Source organism: Pocillopora damicornis, chromosome 13, assembly GCF_964200805.1.
Source record: "Pocillopora damicornis chromosome 13, jaPocDami1.2, whole genome shotgun sequence".
NCBI lineage: Eukaryota > Metazoa > Cnidaria > Anthozoa > Scleractinia > Pocilloporidae > Pocillopora > Pocillopora damicornis.
Window position 1 is genome coordinate 1,144,621 of NC_142682.1, and position 21,958 is coordinate 1,166,578.

At 37.3% G+C, this 21,958-nt stretch overlaps 5 protein-coding genes across 15 annotated transcripts in view; 3 read left to right on the forward strand and 2 right to left on the reverse strand.

The window, feature by feature from the left end:
• LOC149034933 (uncharacterized) lies at positions 1 to 2,523 on the reverse strand. Of its 2 annotated transcripts, XM_089192857.1 has the most exons (3): positions 2,133 to 2,523; positions 1,925 to 1,963; positions 1 to 969 (listed from the first exon to the last, which is right to left on the reverse strand). In XM_089192857.1, the coding sequence occupies exons 2-3, from the start codon at positions 1,948 to 1,950 to the stop codon at positions 324 to 326; spliced, it is 672 nt and encodes a 223-aa protein (XP_089048983.1). In that variant the 5' UTR covers positions 1,951 to 1,963; positions 2,133 to 2,523; the 3' UTR covers positions 1 to 323. The 2 variants fall into 2 exon arrangements, with proteins under 2 accessions (XP_089048983.1, XP_089048984.1); XM_089192858.1 differs by lacking the exon at positions 1,925 to 1,963 and having other exon boundaries at positions 1 to 964; positions 2,133 to 2,175.
• Positions 2,251 to 7,409, forward strand: LOC149034934 (uncharacterized). Of its 6 annotated transcripts, none has more exons than XR_016182638.1 (4): positions 2,251 to 3,088; positions 3,207 to 3,366; positions 4,041 to 4,095; positions 6,335 to 7,409. XR_016182638.1 is itself a non-coding variant. In XM_089192861.1 (4 exons), the coding sequence occupies exons 1-4, from the start codon at positions 3,012 to 3,014 to the stop codon at positions 6,453 to 6,455; spliced, it is 405 nt and encodes a 134-aa protein (XP_089048987.1). In that variant the 5' UTR covers positions 2,725 to 3,011; the 3' UTR covers positions 6,456 to 7,409. The 6 variants fall into 6 exon arrangements, 2 of the variants coding, with proteins under 2 accessions (XP_089048988.1, XP_089048987.1); XM_089192861.1 differs by having other exon boundaries at positions 2,725 to 3,088; positions 3,215 to 3,366; XR_016182637.1 differs by lacking the exon at positions 6,335 to 7,409 and having other exon boundaries at positions 2,517 to 3,088; positions 4,041 to 4,655.
• Positions 6,629 to 13,777, reverse strand: LOC113673157 (uncharacterized). Of its 2 annotated transcripts, none has more exons than XM_089192860.1 (8): positions 13,666 to 13,777; positions 13,393 to 13,432; positions 13,192 to 13,291; positions 9,958 to 10,043; positions 9,164 to 9,262; positions 8,775 to 8,822; positions 8,273 to 8,341; positions 6,629 to 7,655 (listed from the first exon to the last, which is right to left on the reverse strand). In XM_089192860.1, the coding sequence occupies exons 1-8, from the start codon at positions 13,740 to 13,742 to the stop codon at positions 7,581 to 7,583; spliced, it is 594 nt and encodes a 197-aa protein (XP_089048986.1). In that variant the 5' UTR covers positions 13,743 to 13,777; the 3' UTR covers positions 6,629 to 7,580. The 2 variants fall into 2 exon arrangements, with proteins under 2 accessions (XP_089048986.1, XP_027045325.2); XM_027189524.2 differs by having other exon boundaries at positions 13,576 to 13,687.
• Positions 10,915 to 12,623, forward strand: LOC149034935 (uncharacterized). The gene has a single exon (XM_089192855.1). It carries the CDS (start codon positions 10,957 to 10,959, stop codon positions 12,016 to 12,018), a length of 1,062 nt encoding a protein of 353 aa, XP_089048981.1. The 5' UTR covers positions 10,915 to 10,956; the 3' UTR covers positions 12,019 to 12,623.
• Positions 12,521 to 21,958, forward strand: part of LOC113673165 (medium-chain acyl-CoA ligase ACSF2, mitochondrial) — a 10,500-nt gene continuing 1,062 nt past the window's right edge. The window contains exons 1-20 of one of the 4 annotated variants that reach the window (XM_089192840.1): positions 12,600 to 12,634; positions 12,820 to 12,892; positions 14,026 to 14,181; positions 15,236 to 15,407; positions 15,916 to 16,044; positions 16,377 to 16,430; positions 16,532 to 16,650; positions 17,262 to 17,318; positions 17,402 to 17,519; positions 17,622 to 17,717; positions 17,814 to 17,872; positions 18,642 to 18,731; positions 18,980 to 19,071; positions 19,193 to 19,269; positions 19,931 to 20,038; positions 20,122 to 20,270; positions 20,388 to 20,442; positions 20,752 to 20,838; positions 21,316 to 21,368; positions 21,723 to 21,780. In XM_089192840.1, coding sequence (XP_089048966.1) covers positions 14,036 to 14,181; positions 15,236 to 15,407; positions 15,916 to 16,044; positions 16,377 to 16,430; positions 16,532 to 16,650; positions 17,262 to 17,318; positions 17,402 to 17,519; positions 17,622 to 17,717; positions 17,814 to 17,872; positions 18,642 to 18,731; positions 18,980 to 19,071; positions 19,193 to 19,269; positions 19,931 to 20,038; positions 20,122 to 20,270; positions 20,388 to 20,442; positions 20,752 to 20,838; positions 21,316 to 21,368; positions 21,723 to 21,780 — 1,719 coding nt within the window. In that variant the 5' untranslated portion in view covers positions 12,600 to 12,634; positions 12,820 to 12,892; positions 14,026 to 14,035. Of the gene's footprint in view, positions 12,656 to 12,811; positions 12,893 to 13,693; positions 14,182 to 15,235; positions 15,408 to 15,915; positions 16,045 to 16,376; positions 16,431 to 16,531; positions 16,651 to 17,261; positions 17,319 to 17,401; positions 17,520 to 17,621; positions 17,718 to 17,813; positions 17,873 to 18,641; positions 18,732 to 18,979; positions 19,072 to 19,192; positions 19,270 to 19,930; positions 20,039 to 20,121; positions 20,271 to 20,387; positions 20,443 to 20,751; positions 20,839 to 21,315; positions 21,369 to 21,722; positions 21,781 to 21,958 lie in introns of those variants that run through there. The other 3 variants (XM_089192839.1, XM_089192841.1, XM_089192838.1) reach the window with 3 other exon arrangements.

The following is a 21,958-nucleotide window of genomic DNA, read 5'->3' on the forward strand; positions in this document are numbered from 1 at the left end:
TTTCAGACACTTGTTATAAACATATATTCAACATGTACAGTCCAACAATTTTAACCAATAAATTAACAACAAAATGTTTAAGCCTTATTTGTCTTTTTTCATACCAGCTTCTGCATGACTGAGAAGCCACCAAAGTTTCCAAGAGGCATTTATCATAATAAGCAAATTCAAATGATTATAACATGAAAATGTAAACATTTCTTTCATAAATGCCATTGTCCTATGAAAGTTAATGAACATAAATTCAAATCTCTCTCTGCAAAGTGCCATTCAAAAAGACACCATTGGCTAACAACAACAAATTAAGTTACAGTAATTAACAGTTAATTCCTCTCTTTAGGCAACATTTTTTCCATGAGGGTGAGCAATGCTTGATTCATCTGCTGTTGTTGCTGTAATATCAACAGTGTTTGGCTTTGTTGATCTTTCCTTAACTGTAGCTCTTCCTCTCTCAGAGAATGTTCTAACTTTGCTTTTTCTCTGAGAAATTCTACTGCATCACTGCCACTTCTCCTTTTTTTCTTTTTGGCTCCTTCCTCTCCACCCTCTCCACCTCTTTTGCTGGTTTTTCCAAACCGTTCCATAGCCTTAATCCGTATTTCTTCTGCTGCCTTTTTATCAGCTTCAGCTTTCTTCTTTCCTTCTTTATCACTGTCAATAGCAGCATCTTCTTTTCCAATAAGATCTTCAATGATCTCATCAAGTTCTCCAACCTCAGCATCTATTCCAGTTGCTTGGATTTCTTCTGACATCCTTCTTTTATACTTTGTGCGTAACAGTGTCCAACGATCGCGACATGACCGTTTTGCAACTTTAAACTTTGGGTAACCCATTGCATTTAAATTACCAGCAATAGAATCCCATAATTGACCCCTTTCTGGAGTGCCCTTCTTGTATTGAAAAAGATCACTGATTGTCATTTCACCCAGAAGAGCCTTGTCATGCTGCTTTGTCCATTCCATCACTGTTCTAGGTAACATTAAGACAAAAAAAGATTGTTTTGTTTATTTGTGATTGATAGCTGCACATGCAACAGAGAACAGAAACAGGCTAATTTAAAATTCTGGTGCAATTGTCTGGTTGTCCATGAAACATACAAATTTTACCTTACAACAATTATTGTAAAAGTTCTAACACTAGACATGAAAAGCTAATTTTCAGTTGAACGAGGACAAGAATAAACCCATACAACCATTTATGGCTAGATCATTTGCATATTTTTGTGTTGTAAGAATTAAAATTCAGCATTCCTGCATGCGTAATTAGCAATGAATTTTAGAAACTACAGCATCTCAGAATTTCGTTAGATTGAAAAATCTTTCAAACCTTTGAATGGAGAAAGTTCCAATAGATGCAGTAATATCGAATTCTTAATTCTTAATTTGACACAAATTCGCTGTTTATTACGCATGCATGAATACTGAATTTCGAAATCTGAATAACGAAAGCTAGAAAGTTTATATAAATAATCGATCCATTCATGGAGTCTTGGGCTGGTTCGACCGTAAAAAAAAAACATTTGTCATAAAAAGACAATTCAATATCCAGCTGTGTACTTTGGAAAGCTCCCTCAAATCATAAATGTCCGTTTAAAGAAAAGTTCAGTTTATTGGAGGCACTGATTTCTCAAGAAAATATAACTCGCTTTCCAAAGGTTTTTAAAAATGAACTTTTCACTGAATTGCATTAAAATAACATTCTCGTGAAATTAGCGAGACCAAGCAGTTGTAGCATGTTTACATGTTTATACTTATAGCTAAACCTTTCAGTATTAGTAGAGAAGTGAACTATCGCAATTCGCTGTAAACTACTGTTTTCCCGCTGAAAATAAATAGAAATGGTCAAATAAATGAGTTCAAAGTACACCCTGGCTAAATATTTTTGTACAAATCTACAGAGAGATTCAATTGTTATTCTCACTTACGATTTTGTGCTTGTTGAGTGGACCATTATATGCGATTAGCTAGAAAGAAGAGTAACTCACAAGTTAGGACGAATTTAAGGCAAAAAAGAACAGTTAAATCGAGCTAAAAAGTCACCTGTATATTAACAATGAAATCAAAAGTAAGATTTCGAAAAATAGCATTTGTTAGAGGTCACAAAAATGACCAAAACAGAAAACTAACACTCACGTTTTCACCACAACGGCAAACACCCGCTCTTCACGTCGTCGACGTCCCTGCGACGGCTGGGAAGTTGGCTAAATCATGCGCAGTAATGCACGCAATGACTTAACTTCCGGTCTACGTCGCCGTCGCCCCGAAAACGTCCATTGCTTAAGTTCCCTAACGTCCATTGCTTAAGTTCCCTATTTCCTCCACACACTGTAGCGGTGGTTGCTCCTGCTACAACTGCCACTTGTAAGATCTTTTTGGAAGTAAGAGAGAACCTTCGCCATCTCGGTAAATTTTGTGGTCATTTTTGTGAAAGTATGGCTTTTGAGGAAATTTGACCCATATGAACAAAATATTTTTCCACGCAGAAGACGAGACATTGTCGCTAGTATAGGGAACCCTTTCCTACAGCACGACACTCCGTGCCACCTCTTTTTCCCTCTGACGTAAAAACTTGGGTTCTTTTTGGCCAATCATATCCTGTGAAGCAGGGGCATTTTGATGCCTCGACGCGCCATCGGCACCGTGTAAGGTTCAGCGCACGCCAATCATATCCTGTGAAGCAGAAGGGCATTTGATGCACCATATAAATTTGTTCTGCCTCGACGCGCGATCGGCACCGTGTAAGGTTCAGCGCACTTATGAGGGTTCTCAACTGAGCGGTCGACACCTTTTTGTGATAATTTCTGGAGAGGGATGAAAGAGTATGACAAGTTTACCACCATTTCTAACTCTGGGGATACTCATGGAGTTTGCTGGCTCTTCGGATGAGGATATTTTAATGATCAAAGTGCGAACAAAACGCGAAAAAAGGCCGAAAACTTGAAGTTTGAGATTTGATTTGCTGACGATCAAGATGTGCACATGAGACTACAAACCTTGTAGGTTAGTCTTAAGATGTTGATGTCTTACTTCTATGAATCACGAAGTGGTCTGTGGAGGCGATCGCGAGATATTCGTTACGATAATAGAAGGTAGTTTACAATTTGATCTTATTTTACTTCAACTTTGAAATAAAATTGCGTTAAGTTCAAGGTGGCCCCCAAGCTTCAAATCACTTCAAATAAAATATTTTCTTCTTTCTCTTTGTAGTCCCATAGGTCACAAGGCTTAAAAAATATTCTAGGTTCAGGATCGAGTTGCTCTTTTTACAACCTTCGGCGAATTCGTTTTTGGGAGGTTGAGGTGGATTTTCCAAATCATGGCTCACAACTGTCTTTGGCCTTTTTGCTCTCCAAATCTGTTGTACTTGGTATGTAGGCATGTGTCTTAACAACGTTTATAGTCTTGCCTCGATCATCTCCAGTTTTATCTTATTTTGTGGCTGTGTTTTGGTGAGAATTTTTCTAATTGCCCATTTGGGTTTGAAGTGCTAACTGGCGGATAAACTTCGGTAGAACTTGTTTATCACATGGCCCCCAAATCCCTCACCACTTTCAGTTCATTGTTTATTTATTTAGCTTTCGGTCTGACCAGTTTATTTACTTAAAAAAAAAATGCGTGGGCTTTGTATCATGAGTTTAAACCGGTACCGTTTTCTTCATGTTCATGTGTTATTCGAAACGAATGGCGTCAGCTTCATTCTATCTTGTTTATTTCAGTAGAATACTTCTGTCATACGAAATGAATTTGAGTCAAAGTGTACTATAAAACTCGCAGATTAAAATTATCTAACTTTCTCTGGTTCTTAAAACATGAGACGAGCGATACAACAGATGGATAATTACTCAAGGGGCTGGAACTCCTTGTTTCTTTAGAATATTAACTACATTGTTACTGTCGTATTTAAAACAAATTTCGGGTTAAAATGTCTTCAAACCAGTTTGACTTGCATTTCACTTTGCCAGACAAGTCTTGATCCTTCAGTTTTTATTTCTTAATTGAGACTGATGATTGGAATTAACTTTTATGTTCTCTGCTGTTTAGGAAGATGTGAAGTGACCTTGCTACATATGGTTGGCACTATTGAGAGAAAAGATAGGTGTGACATTTTCTGTGGCAAGCTGGCATTCAAGAGAATGTCATTAGTACTAGAAGCTTGTTACTGGTATAAATTATCAATCTTTTGTTCTCTCCAAACAATTTGCCTTGACTAGCTTATTCTATATGCAACTTGTGTCTATACTTTTTTTGCAACTGTAAAATTACCAATAAAGTTTTCGAAAGTTTTGTCAAAATTTCATGGGAAAAGAATATTAGGAGTGATCAGGTCAAAGTCCCCTTTTGATTTAAGTCTCATTTCTCTAAAACCTGATAGATGTAACTCATCTATTTTCAGAAAGAGACCAACAAACCTCTCCACATTAGTTTAATCTGACCTCATTTAGTCATTCCTTAAAAAAAAGGCATTTGGAAATATTTTGTTTTTTATCCTCACTATCAATTATCGGCCTTACTGGTTCTTTGTTGTTTGGCATGTATAAGTGTCTTTTCAGACCATCAAATTGTCACACAACTCTGGTAATTTAATAGGATGGAGGATAAGGTTGCAAAGAGTGTGTATGATTTTGTTGTGCAGTTGAAATAAATTTGATTTTTATTTTTTTTATTTATTTTTTTTTTATTTTATTATTTTTTTTTTAATATTTTTTTTATTTTCACTTAAAGCACAAATACTAGAGTAATACAAACAAATACAAAGTTAATTACACTAACGCTTACGCTACTCACTAACACTAATTACGAAATACTACATTACATTACATTCACAGTCGGCTAGATTTAATTTATGTTGTGGTTATATAATAATATAAGCCTAATTTGTACAAATACTAATCTACATCAAATTCCTTTTTTGGTAGAACGACTGTATATACAACTGCGTCTATAACTGTTAATACCCGATACTCATCTATTGAATTACACTAACATGTTTTCCCATTTTTTATAATGAATAGATTCTTTTTTATTCTTTTTTGCAATCAAAAATTCAAATTTCCGAGTTTCAGATGTTTTAGCCTTCAGTAAGGATACAGACGGCTTGATATTTTTACAACGACATGAATAAATGGTATATTTTCCAAGAATGATTATGTGATTTAACAAACAATTCCCAGGGATATTATCGGAAATACCAAAGAGGATTGTTACCTCATCTGATTTTCATTGGGTAATAATTGATTTATTTAACTATTCATGTGAAGTTTTTATATGAAATAATTCATATTCATAATTCATTTAACTATTCATCTGACAACTGGAAGCCCAAACAAGTACCTGTTTTCATTCACAATTTCCCCGCATCATTGATCATATCTGATGATATTTCCGAGACTAATGATTGAAAAGACTTTACCTTACTCTGATAAAGTCCATAATTATTCCTCCGTTTCTAACCAGATGGAGCTACCATATCTCTAGCACTGACGTTGTCTTACTTTCTTTACTTGACATTGACCTTTTTTTATTTTCATTGGTAATTGGCCCTGCTGGTTGTGAGTCATGTCAAAAAAGACTTTTGAAACAAAACATAAACTTCTGTAAACTTTAATTTTTTGCCAAAATTGGAAGTACACTGCACTAGCAGCTGAAGCTCTAAAAAACGCGCACAGGAAGGCAAGTACTTCAAATGATCACCGATAACTTGAGAGAGCAATGACATGATAAAAGTATACTATCCAATTTGTTTGTGCTCTTCGACAGGCCACTTGCATCCTTCAAAAATAACATCATATACATCAATCGCCCAAACAATTACAAGACAGGACTCGAAATTGTTTGTACAATCATTTTCATTTTGAAAATAACTTCCTTCCACACATCACGCAATAATTTTAAGACTTTGCCGTTTCCATCTAAGTAACAGAAGAAAAAATGAGAAGAAAGGTTGTCTCAAATACTCAAACTATTTTTTTTTTTCTGATGTATTCTCCTGCTTCTTTTCTTTCACGATTCTTGAGTGGAAACCTACACAGGCACCTACCAGCCGTTTCTCATATCAAACTAAAATTTCCAGAACATTCACAACAAAATCTAAGATTAAGCAAGACTTACTTGTAAGTTGAAGTTTGATTGGGATTCTGCGGAGTCATCAGTAACACAAGAAGTCACGTGAGAAAGCACTAAGTGCCTGAGAGATCAGTCTTAGTAGTCTTGAGTGTGCTATCAGGACAGTAGCACTAGATTCATAGCGATGGATAAACCTTCCCTCCCCATATGGAAGACATGTTCACAATGCACTTTGATCGGAAGAAATAAAACCGCATTCTATTGGTTATTAGATATGTGGACATAACTACAACAGAAGACACAACTGCAATGCCACAGACGAAGTATGTTGTTAAAGTGCTCACAAAGGCAGATGAAGACCTTGAAGATGATAATGATGTGTTTGCCACTTAACAATACTGGACACAAAATGTGTACATCACCAGACAGATTGGAAGATATCTGAAGTCCAAAGCAAAGCAAGAAAAGGAATCCAGGTTCAAATCAAAGTGAGTATACCTATTATGTATGTTGTGGCTCGACAAAATTTTTTTCTTTGGTTTAAGGGGAAAACAAAACAAAACAAGTTTGAAAAATTTGAACCTGAAAATATTTTAATTGTAGTCATATATAAAAATACTTTACGTTACACTCACTTCACTCAAATTTCATTGCAATGTCAATAAATGACAAGCATAAAACAATAACAGTTCAAATAATTTTATTTGACTTTTGTGTTTTACTCTTCAGTGAAACATAAAGATCTTGTTTTATTGCATTTCACTTTGTGAAGTAACCAGCCAAATTATGTTGAGTAGTGATCATTAAATTATTTCTCTTTTCTGCTCAAGTTAACAATTTTGTTGTGAAAAACTTACTATGCCAGTCCTATGTTATTTCCCCCCTTTAATGCTAATAAACATTTTGGGGTTTTATTGAATGGTTCAGCTATTTGTATCTGTTTTACTTTAGCAGTGATAGTTTTAGATTTTAAAGGGAATAACCCAAGCCTAAACTAAAGCTAGTGGATGTCATAGTTCACAGCTTAGTTGTAATATTGAATTTTAATCCTTTAACTCTCATGAGTGACCAAGACAGAATTTCTCCTTTCAATATCAATACAATTTCAAGAAGACAAGTGATGAGAATAAAGAAAAATCTTAATGAGGGGATTATTAGTTGATTCAATGCCAGATTCCTCAAACTAACATCACAAGAACTATATGGCTGACAGTAAGGAGAATTACTAATGAGATCTTAGGAGTTAAAGGGTTAAGAGAGAATGCCAATACTGGCCAGAACTTCATTTGTGTCATCCTCCTCATGAAAATTTGGTATAATAAAATAAAATTAATTAGTCTGTGTTCAGACTGCCTAAAATTTATTTTAAAATTCCTGAGCTCTGAGAATTTGAACCTTTTTGATAATTGTATTTTATTTTATTTTGTGAATCTTGATTCACATCAATTGAACAAATTGTAGGCTGGATAAAAGTCGTCTTGATTTTCCACATGAACTTGTTGTGTTTCATGGTCCTCATTAGATAGGTCTGCTAAGAACAGGGCTTTCTTCATCAACTCTCTGTTCATAATTGAGCTGGGCTGCTGCGTGGTACTGAAAATTTTCACAAAATGTCATAGTTGATGAACAAAGGAAGCACATACAAGAGGTTGATGTGTGTGAAGAGAAGAGAAGTTTGACACATGAGATTGCAGATCAGAGAATTCTCTACCAATTGTGCAGAGTTCTCCAGCTTAATTTCACAAGCTTGGTTCTTTTTTCTTTTAATTAGACTTGGAGAGCATTTTCCCATTTCTTCATTCTATTCTCCTTCTGCTACAATTCTTAATGAAAACCTGTCGTAAGATAGCAAACTTAGTCAAGTAGAAACTGGCCTGATTTTCTTTTTTTTTTTTTCAATCAATGGGATACATTGATACAAACTATTTACTTAATAACCTTCTTAGAACCTGAAAAACTGCAATAAATCATAAATTTGATAGATCAACTCCTGTGATTTGATTCATAGTGTTATTCTCATTTCAGCTTCTGTACATTTTCTTCTGAATTAGTTGTGAGGATTTGGTATTACAGCAAGGTACCACTCTCTGGCTGATCAGTTTGTCCGTTCTCATCTTAAGTTTGCCCAATAATGTCTTGGTATTGTTAGGAGAAGTTAGATGTTTAATCTACTGTGGGATCTGAAGGGCTAGGAGAGTTGTCAATCCTACCTGATCAGTGATGATGTGTTGTTGTCTCAGAAATTTGAAATAGGAGAAAACACACATCATGAAATACACCTAGAAAAAGACAAAGTTCCTGTGTTGCTAAATCATTATTTCTGAAAAAATATTGAGATTGATTCATCTGTTCGAAAGGCTTCTATTATTTTATTTTCCAATTATTTGGTCAAATAGAGGAACACAAACAACAATTTTCCATTAACGGTTGGGTCTGTCGGTCATTCGACTTTTCATTGCAGGAAACTGAGTTTTCAGCCTCTAAGAGAACTTGAAGTCATAATTGAGCAAGGGACATGAAATGGTTATGGAAAAAGGCTCAAAGAAAATTTTATTTTTTCTCTGTTTTTGTTGCTGTTGTTTTTGTTTCAAGAAAGCAAAATCAAGTAAATTTTATTTTTGCGGTTCGCTTGAAAAAATTGTGCCGTCAAAAGCTTTCTGGGCTGAACTTTTTTCCCCTTCGTACGTATTAATGAAGTTTTGTTCTACTTACAGCGATGACAAGTGTGATTGCTTCCGATATGTAGACGGAACATTTCAGCTGCAATAAAACGACAATCAAGTGCACTGTCAGATTTCTAAGAGCAATGTCTAACAGCATTTAAGGTCTGAGTAAATCGGGCTTTGAAATATATTGTGAAGGATAGTGACCTGGAAGGTGCGTAAGACAACCTCCTTCAAAGGAAACGAAAGTAACGAAGCTAGAAATGCGTGTTTACCCTACACAGCGTGAAAACCTTCACGTAATTCCCCCCTCTCTCTAGTTAACGCCATGCTGAAGGAAGTTCTTACCACACGCCGGTGGACTTCATAAACTGGTTGGAAATTTAATGCTCCCCCCCCCCCCCACACAATTCACGACAACGATTCGTGGTCACTTACCTTGACATCGGAAAGCGCATAAAAAATGATCACAAAGATGGAGGAAAGCTCCTCAATCAAGACCCACACCAACCAGGGACACAGTAGCCACTTCAGGCGCTGAAGAAATAGATGAAAATCCGATTGAATCAATTACAACTATCGACATGTCCTAAACCTAAAATGTTTGAGTGCACGAGGGTCTGTTTCCAAAAACATAATTAGTGCACGTTTCCAGGTTTTCTGTCAGTATTTCTCAGTAGAACTTCAGGGGTATTACCAAATGAGAATCCCCCCCTTGAGCTGACATTTTTATAAATTCAAGTACATAATATCACCTTACCAGTAACACGTCTATCAAGTCTCTAATCTATAAAAATTGCCTCTTTTTTTCACAATAACGCTTCGTTGTTCATTTTTAAATGAATCGAGGCGTGCGCTTGACAACTTGACTTTCATACATTTTTATTCTAAACAGATGTTATTTACAAATGATATTAGTTTACCACGAACATCTGTTTTCCGAAAGGTCGAATTTGAACTTCAACAGAAGACAAACGTTCGACGCTAAATGCTTTAACTCCCATGAGTGATCAAGACAGGAGTTCTCCTTACAACATTAATACAATACCAAGCAGACGAGTGATGAGAGTGAAGAAAAATATCAATTAGGGGAATATTATTTGATCTAATACCAAATACTCCAAACTGATGTCAAGAGAATTGTATGGCAGACAGTAAGGAGAATTAATGGTGAGATCTTGAGAGTGAAAGGTTTTAAATTAGTCGATAAAACGCGAAATCAGTGAGTAAACCTTAAGTAGGCCAAACATCATCAATAGTGACACTAAAATGGACACCGCTGCCACTGACAACTGAAGGATTGTTATGAGCTGGAGAGCTATAGAGGAATAAATTTGATAAACACAGTTAGTATTTCTCAAAGGTGTACACCAGTAATTTTTCGGTTCATTTCACTGAAGACGTAATGACTCTAAAATGATTCATAAGAACGCGTTTTTTTTCCGGAACTTTGGAAAGTCACTTTGCGTCAACGCCTCAGTAAGTTTTCGACAGAAATATTTCATATTTATGTAGTTTTACACTTAAAGCTTTTCACGTATGATTAAGCTTACATTGTTACTCGAGCAGAGAAACAATTCAATGACTATCGCAGTTAGGGGTACTATTACACCTTTTGCTGTTCATTTACGCAAAATGTACATTCATTTACGTCAACAGTTGAAACTATACGGCAAATATACATTCATTAGCACTTCAATGAAATTCATGAACGCGAACGAACTTTCAATAACGCTATTTGCATATGTATTAACATTCAATAGCATCAACGGATGAACAATTGCACCTTTGGACAATCAAACATAAAAAATATACTTTCAATCTCGCGTAATGATTAATCATTAACACCAATGGAAAATCAATTGCATAGTATGACAATCAATTGCGTATTAGAGACATTCAATAATACAATTTGCATAGAGACGTACATTCAATTGCACCTTCATACAATCGTTTATTCAAAATGGTCAATCATTAACGTGAACTGACAAGCATTGGTGTTTTTCGAATAAACAATAGGATGAAAAAAATATTCATTAGTGTCATTCATCGTAGTTACATGTATTTTATAATAATGAACGAAAATACAAGAGTATGTACATTATCATTTAAATTTTATGTTCCTTTTTGCGCAATATTTTGCTGAAGCAGATATAAAATGAAGAACATTTTACATGTTCAGTACACAGTACACTGTATGAACAAGTGGACAGAAATAACCGGAGAAAATCATGCCACCAAGAAACAGAATCCTACTTGAACAGCGTCAAAGAATTATTCAAGCCTTCGAAGATGTGAAAGAAGATTATTTGACGGTTGCCGCTACTATCGGAGTGAACCGTTCAACTGCAAGAAGTATCGTTGCACGATACTTGCGAGAAGGAAGGATCGCGGAGAGACCACGAGGAGGAGCAAATCATGTTCGAGTAGATGATGAAATGAGGAATTGCCTGAATGACATTTTGAACGAAAATTGCCTGCTGACACTAGCACAGATAAATCAAGAATTGAGACAGCGTCTTCCAAGAAAACCAACAATCCATGACCGTACAGTAGCAAGAACACTTGAAGGTATATTGTATCGTGTGAAATTGGCAAGGCCACTCCCAGTTGAAAGGAACCGCCCTGATGTCCTGCAAAAAAGAGTCGACTATGCCAACTGGTTCATGCGCCATGCTGTAGTGAATCATAGTATTTTCGTAGACGAGCGTGGGTACAATATTTGGACGGCAAGAAGTCACGGACGAGCAAGGATGGGAGAGAGGGCATATCGACAAGTATGTGGTCAGCGAGGGAGAAATGTTACTGTAGCACTGGCAATTTCACCCACCTATGGACTCGTTTTTCACTCGGCATTTCTCGGTGGAATGAATGGACAAAGATTTAATGATTTTCTGTCACAGACGAGGCTAAATCTCGACCCAAATGAACATGTGATTTTCATTTATGACGGTGCACCAGCCCACAACAATCCTGCCATTCCTGGTCCTAATTCTGAGCTTAAAAAGCTACCACCATACAGCCCGTTTCTTAACTTTGTAGAGCAAGCAATAAGTGCCTTAAAAGCAGCCATAAAAGCGGACATAAGCCGTCCAGAGCAGCAAGAACAGATGAACAACAGAGCAGAGGCAAGACGACAAGGAATCGCGTTAGGCAACTTCCGCACTCAATTGCTACTTCAGGCCCTGCAGAGAAACATAGGCACCATCACGGCTGCTAAATGTGGACAGTGGTACAGATTTATGCAAACGTACATTCCAAGATGTTTGAATAATGAAGAAATTGAAGGATAATTACAAAACATTACATTACAGTACACTGTAATCGAACAATTTTGAAATTTCTTTTTCCCTAGTTGATTGTTATTACTACACACATGTTTGTCAGTTCACGTTAATGATTGACCATGTCGAATAAACGATTGTATGAAGGTGCAATTGAATGTACATCTCTATGCAAATTGTATTATTGAATGTCTCTAATACGCAATTGATTGTCCTACTATGCAATTGATTTTCTATTGGTTTTAATGATCAACCATTACGCGAGATTGAAAGTATATTTGTTCTGTTTGATTGTTCAAAGGTGCAATTGTTCATCCGTTGATGCTATTGAATGTTAATACATATGGAAATAGCGTTATTGAAAGTTCGTTCGCGTTCATGAATTTCATGGAAGTGCTAATGAATGTATATTTGCCGTATAGTTTCAACTGTTGACGTTAATGAATGTACATTTTGCGTAAATGAACAGCAAAAGGTGTATTAGAATATACGCTGCGTCATAACGGCCAGTGTAAACTAGAATTATCAACAAACGATGTAATATTGTGCAGCCTACTTGTAGCATAGATCAATACCCTGAGTCTGACCATAAATAAACATTCCCTTTGAACACAGCTTCACAGGCGCGTCGAGAAAGGATAAAGGGGTAAGTTTCTAAAGAAACTGTGGTGCTGCGTCGGTGGGAGAGTGTAGCGGGTAATTTAGTGTTAACAACTGGGTTGAAAACGTAAATTAGCCACCGTGAAGGGTAAAAAAGCTGACGTTTCGAGCGTTAGCCCTTCGTCAGAGCGATTGGGATTGAGCGATTGAGCGTTGAGAAAGGGCCCACCACGCTCTCCCTTTGGCCTATAGCTTGTTACTTGTTTGAGGAAAGGAAACCAAGGTTTGTATTACATGATAACGCTTTTGCAGGTCGCAATTTGTGTCGATTCGTTATACTTTTACCTTATGATTATTTCAGTTTCGTTCCTTGTCGTGCGAAGATACACAGGAAGTGAAAATTAAACTGCTGAAACTGCGAAAATTTCAACTCCTTATATTAGACATTGTCATTACCTGATTAGCAAGTCCATAGCGCTATTTGTCAGAGCCCACACGAGAGAAATGAAACTCTCATTCAATGAATATAAAACGATTCAAAGAGCACAATGAAAATCGCAATTTTACTCTTAGAGAACTTACTTTTAAAGTTGATACGCAGCTGGTTTCTCGTATCCAATGTCATCCGCTGGCGAAACTTTAGATTAAACTCCTCAAGATAAACTCTTGCCGTCCCGATGAACTACAAGCGAAAAAAACCAACATACATATATCTTAGATTACAGAACCTCTGACGATCCACTCACCCGGAAATAAGCGGTACAAATATAATTCTTTTCTTACCAAGCTGCATAATCCACAGACCCATGATCCTTCGTAGATACTAAAGCAACACAGAAATGTTTTAATGACCATTTTCCCCAAGTTTTGGGAAAAACTTAGCTTGTGGTTTGAACGATTCGAGAAAGATGTGTCTCCTTATGTTGATGATATCTGCTTTTCCGTTTTACATTAATTTATTCTTACAATATGGGACTTTCCATCTTAAACCGGCTTCACAACTTTCATTTTCGAGACGTCTACATTGTGTTTGACATTAACAGTTTCGAAACTAACCAAAACTGGTTTACATGGCATGACGGAAATGCTTGGCAAAAAGAGTGTCTCAAATATTTGCTCTGGAACTTGATCATAACGTCAGCCTAGCGTGCACTTTTTCCATGAATTAGACGCGGTTGAGTGAAGTCACTTCCTGTCTAATAACTGTTTGCACGCCCATGCCTGCCTATGAAATCTTTCCAAATTTTCCTTACCAATGTCACATGCCTGGTCACAGGGAGACGACCCTGTAGATTTAAGGCCGCGTAACGTCAGCTATTTGATACGCTTAGTATCAAATAATTAGTAAGTTATCTAGTTGAACTTCTTACATTGTTTATATATTTGCAACGGTCGATCTCGGCTGCATCTCCGTAGGCTTTAAACGATGGCGGCGATCTCCGCTAGAGGGCCAAGTATACTGAACTCTGCAGCAAAATGCGGCAATCTTAGATTTCGTTTTCAATGGATTGAAAGATTTTCCAAGCCAGTATCGTTTGGATTCCGCAAAAGTGTTCGCTGTTCATCCACAAGGTGAGTGAAGTACTCTAACTCACGTGAATTTCCGTCAATCTTTGCTTGGAGACGCGATTCAATCGCATTCGAGGTTCGATGGTTATGACCGATCTCCTCCCCAACAACTTTTCCTGTTCCATAGCAGGAACAGGGAAGAAGATCTGTGAGGAGGATTGCATTTCAGGGGTTCTCTTTAAAGAATAAAAAATTTTTGGTAAAGTTTCCGTACAGCCCCATACTATTGTAAAACAAATCTGTTTTCCTAATGGAAATATATTGTTTTTGTCACTGTTTTCTCTATTCAAGAACTGAATGCATAATGAAGTATGTCGCTTTGCGGAAATTTTACCAACACTTATTAGGGGAAACGTCAAAAAATGTCAACAATTTTAAAGTCTGCTGCTTAATTGTCTTCACTTTCGCTGTCGGTGTCAAATTCATTCTCTAACTCTTAAAGATCTGTAAAAATTTGTCTAGTTGACACATGCACATGCAATATTTGCAATGTTTGGCTGGCCTAATCTGTCAGATATTAAAAAATTTGACAAATTCCCAGTTGGGATATTCCAGAGATACACAATAACCATTCCTTACCTCACCCCTTATTCTCATGAAGGGGGGGGGGGGGAAGGGCAGAAACAAAATCAGTAGACACAACCATGAGCCAGAATGACTTGGGCTAACCCACTCAGCCAAGACACAGGAGTTAGGCCATACCAGTTGTCTGGGATCTTGGATCTTGGAGTCATTCTTCAGTGACTTAATCAACAGGACAGGATACTTTTTACACGGAATCATATTTACCCAACCTGCTTGGTGTACCCCTGCTTCTGGTACCCTAGTTTTCTTTTTGTCTTAATAGACAGAAATGCACAAGAAACACAACTTGTCCAGTGCAATTTCCCATCAAATGTTAAAAGAGGGGGTACTATTCCCTTCCCAAGGGGTTACCAAACCAGCCCAGCCTTTGAAATTGAACCCTCAACTATAACCTTAAACTGTCTGAGAGTGATATCAGTAAAGCTCCTCTGGTTACCAACATGATAATATAACTCCACTTTATCTCAAACAGTTCTCACGAGAAGCTCCAGTTTAGTTATTGTCATGGAATATCTTCAAAACGTTTCATTGGTGAAACAATTGGACAAAGGCTAGATATGACCGTGGAGAAATTCCCAGACCGTGAAGCTTATGTCTGCTGTGAGGACAATGAAAGGGCCACATTTGCTGAATTCCAGGGAGAGGTAAGAGTTACCCCTTAAGTTAATCCCTGGGAGTGATAAGCATCTAGTTTCTCTTAACAGTATCACCCTTAAATCAAACTTTAAGGTCACAAGAATAAAGGAAATGATTACAAACTTCAAAATCTCCGAATTGTTAGATATATTCTCCTTGTAAGGTAACCATAGGAATGTATAGAGAACAGTATGGAGAATATGCATACTGATAGTAGGGTGTAAAGGGTTACCAGACGAGACAAAACAACTTCAGTAACCATGGGTGATATGTACAGACAAGCTGAGCCTGAAAAACTGAGTCAACTTGATGAAATCAAGGCCCTCTGGTCAAATTTCCTCATGAAATAATAAAAGTAATGACCATGAAAAGTTTTATTTCATTGTTTGACTTGTTTTGTTTGACTTAACTTTTCCTCTTATGAGCTCTAACCAGAAAAGTTTTTCGGCTGTGGGTCACTCACCTCAAATGCAAATTAATCTTTATTCATTACTCGTTACTTTATTTATTTTGTAGGTAAACAATCTTGCTGCTGGACTTCTTGCTATGGGGTTCAAGAAAGGTGACCGTGTAGGAATGTGGGGTCCTAACATGAGAGAATGGGTTATCACTCAGTTTGCCACTGCCAAGGCTGGGTTAATATTGGTAAGTGCACTGAGACTAATACTGGCTAATGCTGCACTAATATATTTTACTAGGAGTAGGGAAATACTAGCTTGCATTGGATATGATATTCACAAATTCCTGGATACACAGGGCAGATTAATATTAGCTTGAAAATACCAACATTGGACTGATGTTAAACTTGAACTGCCAGTAATGCAAAATCAAAGTTTATGACATTGATTTGGAATGTTTATTTTTGCATTGGTGGGTTAAGATGAGTGAGAATAATTTTCAAGGAATGTACCACATATAACTTGGACCAATATCCCTTTTTTTAAATCTTTTCACAAAACTTTTATTTTTTTTTGTAGGTAAACATAAACCCTGCTTATCAAACTCCTGAACTTGAGTATGCTTTGAAAAAGGTAAATTTTGAGAATGGCTCATTAGTAAATAACTAATAATCTAAATTTTTTCATTGCAAGATCAACTGGTCTTTGTAACATAATTATTTGCTAAATTTCAGGTTGGCTGTAAAGCAATCATTATGGCTGATAGGTTTAAAACACAAGATTACTACAGCATGTTGACGCACATTGTACATGAACTGCCACAGTCAAAACCAGGCGATCTCTTTAATGAAAGGTCAATCCTTTATTTATTTAAAAATTTTTTTAAAATAATAAAAAAAATAAATTAGGTTTACACTTGTGCTGATGTCTTGCGCTTGTGAAGTAAAGTTTACCAGAGAGACACTGCTAGTCAAGAGATTCAGATCTTACTATTACCTATTAACATTTCTGTGATAATATTTAACAAAGTTTATGTTTTCAAAGTTTGAGTTTCAGTGGCCATAGATAGTTAGTCAGTCAAGTTTGTGCATCTTATGGTAGAGATAGAAGGATGATTTGTAAGTATTCAGGTAATTATAACATTGACCAGCTTCCATAATAAGTCTGAAAAGACTTGAAATTCTTCAATATCAATTTTCAGGCCTAGAGAGGCATGGAATTTTAAAGTAGGTCATGGACAATTATGGAAACAAATGAACTTAATAGTAATTTTATTTTAGAACAATACTACACTTTGCAATGCAGTATGATATGTGATATTATTCCATACTTGGCATTGGTTACAGAGTTTTAATTAATAACTCTGCATTACTTGGTATTTTTTTTACAGTTGGCCAATTGGGTTATGTATAAATTAACAATTTTTTTTGTCGATAACAATGTCATCTTTGATTTTCTTTACAGAGTTCCTGATCTTAAGCTGGTTGTTATGGCCAGTAAAGACCATCAAAGGACCTTCAGGTAACAGATGCTTTTATTTGTATTAATACAGCAAGGAAAGGCCAATACCTGTCAACTTGATTATGACTGGACTGTCGTTTCAGTGGTACAATGTCATTTCAAGAGTTGATGGAGATTGGAGGAACAGAAGAGAGAAAAAAGTTGGAGGAGTTAAAGAATGAACTCCAATGTGAGGATCCTATCAACATCCAGTTTACGTCAGTAAGTTGCGCTCAAAGAGAGCGAAAGCTAAAGGGGAAGGTTTCTTTGTTTTGTTGTCATTCTTGATAAATCATGACGTTATATCTGTTGGTTAATTTGCAGGGTACAACTGGTAACCCAAAAGGAGCAACTCTGTCTCACCACAACATTCTAAACAATGCATATTATGTGGGAGAAATTTTGGATTATGAGAATCAGGTGTGTTTCTTCTTTTTTGCACAATGGCGCATAACAAGGAACTAAAATCATTCCCAGGACCAAAATTCTCATCGTATACACATGTATTTTGTTTAGTACTCCAGAATATGTATTCCTGTTCCACTTTACCACTGTTTTGGGATGGTGCTTGGAAGGTGAGTATATATACCGCTAATTTAATGTCAACAACTGTGTTGAAAACTTAAATTAGCCACCGTAAAGAGTTTTAAGGCTGACGTTTCGAGCGTTAGCCCTTCGTCAGAGCCATTGGAGGAATTGTGGGTTGTGTGTGGGTTTATATCCAGAAAATGGAGCTACGCTATTGGTGGGAATATGGTGACGAGAAAACAAGAATAAATGAGTGGAATGAAAAGCGCTCATTGATACCGCTACTGCCTTTTAAAATTCCCTAGAAAAACCTGAGCGTTCGACCTTCTCCGACCCTTCCTTTCTGTCTTCCGCTGAGAGCTTACCAACACTAATTCAATAAAGCACTTCTGGAGTAAGGCAATAAGATTTCAACGCAACGCAAGTTATAGATTGAAGCTATTACAGTTCGTTTATCGTAAAAAGATGATGTGGAAATTTCCCAGGTTGTCATTCATAATCTGTTTCAATCTTCTCCACCCTCAACTGTCGTCTTTTGTACTTTGTTAAATCCCACCTCCGCGTTTTTTCACCATCCCATGGATATATGTTGTGGTTTGCTGAGTTGACGATAACTTTGTATACAGAAAAAATCATAAAGCGAAAAATATCGAAACATCGCCGCTCTCTCAATGGAAAAGGATCATCTTTACTTAACTAGCTTGCTCGAGGGAAAACGCCAATTTCACAAACATTGTCAAATTTTTTAACTATGGTAATTTTCCAGAGATTGACAAACAGGTCGAGAGATTACCATCTTCTAACATTGCTTTTCAGTTTAATGAGTGCTACGTACGGAACTACCTCAGTTTATCCATCTCGAGGATTTGACCCTGGCGCCGTTTTGACAGCCATTCAGCAGGAAAAGTAAGTTCTGTATCAGATTCGCTCCATACAGTGATTTGTGAAACCCAATTTTTTTTTGGGGGGGGGAAGGGGGGGGGGAACCAGTTTGTTCCCTACCTCTGTTCGCCGATACCCATCAGTACTCTTGGGTGGAGTAAAAAAAATACAGTCCAATGACCCGGCCAAAGATCGAACATCTCTGTCGGAATTCTACTGTTTAAAGGCATCGAAAATGTATGGTTTGTTGGTTATTTTTGTATTTTTTGCAGGTGTAATTCTCTTTATGGTACGCCTACGATGTTTATCGATGTCCTGAATCACCCCATGTTGGAAAAGTTTGATGTTAGCAGTCTCCGCACAGGTCAGGAAGTGGTGATACTTGTCCGTAGAAGCTGTTGTACTGTGAATGCTTCTGGTTTATGAATAAAAGACTTTTTATTTTGTCAGTATTTGATTTTACAGCTTGGATTTTGTATTCTCAGGTGTTATGGCCGGCTCACCGTGTCCTATTGAGGTTATGAAACAAGTTATAACAAAGCTCCACATGCCACAAGTTACGGTAAATAGCAACATGTTCGAACAAAAGATGACGAGCAGACAGTTACACTCGGTCGGTCAGCTAGTCGACCAGGCATCCTGTCAGTCAGTCATACTGTCAGTCAGTCATACTGTCAGTCAGTCATACTGTCAGTAAGCTAGACAGCAGTCGGTTAGTGAGTAATTCAGTCAATTTTTCTGCCATTACTTAGCCAGTAGGTGACTCAGTTGCCCATGTAGTCTTTCGCTCTAACAAAGAGCTAACGCTCGAAACGTTAGCTTAGAAACTCTTTACCGTGGCCAATTTACATTAAATTGTCTACCCCACCGACGCAGAATCACAGTTTCATTAGAAACTTACCTCCTTTAGTGGTTTTTCATTTGGACAGACAGTCATTCAGTCGCTCAATCTGGTCAATCTGTGAGACAGATTGACTGACAGACAGCCAGTCAGACAGACAGTAAATCAATTAGCCTATCAGTTAATCAGTCAGGCAGGTAGTCAGCTAGTTTGTCACACATCCTTACTTGTTAGACGGATATACAGACAGAAAGTGAGTCGTCAGGCAGTCAACCAAACTTTGAACGAAACAGAAAGTTGGTCCATCAGCTTATTAGTCAGTCTATCAATCAAACACCGAGTCATGCAGTGATGTCCAGCAAATTTTTATTTTCGTTCTTAGATCTGCTATGGCTTAACTGAAACAAGCCCTGTCACCACACAGACATTGATGGATGACCCGATAGATTTGCGAGTTTCTACGATTGGACGCGTTCATCCAAATAATGAGGTAAGTGTTTGATGATATATAAAAGAAATCTTTGGCAAGGACTTCTATTTTTTAAACCGCTAAATAATACACACCTGTTGCAGGCGAAAATCGTGGACAATGATGACCGTGTGGTACCTGTCAATACTGCAGGGGAGATTTGCTTTCGAGGTTACAATGTCATGCTGGGATACTGGGATGACAAGGAAAAGACCGACGCCTGTATTGACCCCAGCGGTTGGTTTCACAGTGGGTAAGTACTTCATAAAATGTTCTGCGAAAACGCAGAAATGGCGTTTGATAATTCGCTTTTACTTTTTTCGAACTTGAATCGTTTGCTGACGCTATTCACGCTTGCCGATTTTGAAAGGGATTTAGCCACAATGGACGAAAATGGATTCATAAAGATCATTGGGAGAATAAAGGTATTTTGGATCAATATCAGTATCTGGGCAACTGCCCACCTACCCCTCCCCTAACCCAGCATTAACCCTAAGTTGTCATCAATTGACTGTTGTTGGGTTAGGGGAGGGGTAGGTGGGCAGTTGCCCAGATACTGATATTGATCCGGTATTTTTTGTTGTCTTAATCTACGGGTGAAAAAAAAATTTTTATTTTGAATTTTCGTTCACCAATACTGAATGAAAGTACAATAACGTATTGTTACCGTTCATTTTCACGATAAGTTAGGTAACAGTTTATTTCTTTTTTTATAACTTTATTTCTTTTTTAAGGATCTGATTATTCGTGGAGGAGAAAATATTTATCCAACAGAGGTGGAACAATTTTTGTACACACATCCTAAGATACAAGATGTTCAGGTAAATTGACTGTTTCACCGTCATCTTAATCCTTCACTTGTCCCAGTTAATACCTATTGTTGTCAATTTGATCAGCGGCTTTCGCCTGACATTATAAACACATTCAACACAGCGTCGGTTGGAGCTGTAGATAGGAGAGGTTATTTTTGGTCAGTTTGAGCTCAAATGGCCCATGACTGCTTCTGCTTATACCCGGTTTTTGTGGCATGAAGCGACTACGACTATGTTTACCCTCCCTTGGTGGGATGCTAGTGCATAAGAGGTGACTTCCTGCATTCCATCAAGCGCCCCTCTCCACTCCCACTGAGGTGAAAGAGATACTGTGAGAAAAAGTGTCGTGCTCATCAAGAACACAACTCTATGACTTAGCCGGACCAATGACCCAGCGCGCTCTAGCTAACTGCTAGACAACTACGTTTTACTTACTTAAATTCAAATAAGTTAGTTTTTTTCTTTCTTTTTTCGGCCTCCTTTCAGGTGATCGGTGTTCCGGACCCTCGATTGGGAGAAGAAGTCTGTGCATGGATTAAGTAAGAATTAAATTTCTTCCCGGAAGTATTGTTCTTAGCGATAGTCCTTTTAAGGCATTCTTCTCTCACGACCGAAATGCGGAATGTTCACCATACGAAATTGAGATGAAGAGCACGTGATGATGAATCGACTAATCGGCCAGGGGAATTTAAATGCTCAAGGTGTTCTCACGGATGCAGTTGAATCCTGTCTCTTGATTGGATGATCTATTTGCTAATTCGATTCTCGGACTAGCCACTGGTCATAAAAAGCAGTCTTTTAATGTATTGTGCGGTTAACATTTGCATCATAATGTCAAATACATCGTGGTGTTTTGAATCGCCTTTGTCTGAACGACAAATGATCTTTCTCAGGTTACACGCAGGTGAAACAGCCACACCAGAAGAAATCAAAGAATTTTGTAAAGGCGAGGTAGGTTTAAAGACCACTTCGACTTTCGTTCTTAATGAAATCAATTGCGTCAAAATCCCCATGTTGTCTTTTTCTTCACATTTCTTCGAATTGTGACTTTTCCAGCTGTTTGATGTAAGCCAATCACTGCTGAGTATAATAGTTGAAAAAGTGACGCCGATACAGTCGGCCTCATCGC

What these genes read in the sequence shown, in the direction of transcription:
- LOC149034933 (XM_089192857.1), bottom strand. Translation starts at nt 1,950, where the DNA reads ATGGTCCACTCAACAAGCACAAAATC. An exon ending in CACTCAACAAGCACAAAATC is followed by an intron (nt 970 to 1,924) that starts GTAAGTGAGAAT and finishes AATGTTACCTAG; the next exon opens with AACAGTGATGGAATGGACAA.
- LOC149034935 (XM_089192855.1), top strand. Translation starts at nt 10,957, where the DNA reads ATGCCACCAAGAAACAGAATCCTACTTGAACAGCGTCAAAGAATTATT.
- LOC149034934 (XM_089192861.1), top strand. Translation starts at nt 3,012, where the DNA reads ATGTTGATGTCTTACTTCTATGAATCACGAAGTGGTCTGTGGAGGCGA. An exon ending in ATTCGTTACGATAATAGAAG is followed by an intron (nt 3,089 to 3,214) that starts GTAGTTTACAAT and finishes GTAGTCCCATAG; the next exon opens with GTCACAAGGCTTAAAAAATA. An exon ending in ACTATTGAGAGAAAAGATAG is followed by an intron (nt 4,096 to 6,334) that starts GTGTGACATTTT and finishes ATTGGTTATTAG; the next exon opens with ATATGTGGACATAACTACAA.
- LOC113673157 (XM_089192860.1), bottom strand. Translation starts at nt 13,742, where the DNA reads ATGATCAAGTTCCAGAGCAAATATTTGAGACACTCTTTTTGCCAAGCA. An exon ending in TCTGTGGATTATGCAGCTTG is followed by an intron (nt 13,292 to 13,392) that starts GTAAGAAAAGAA and finishes TTTCGCTTGTAG; the next exon opens with TTCATCGGGACGGCAAGAGT. An exon ending in GCTGCGTATCAACTTTAAAA is followed by an intron (nt 10,044 to 13,191) that starts GTAAGTTCTCTA and finishes ATTCCTCTATAG; the next exon opens with CTCTCCAGCTCATAACAATC.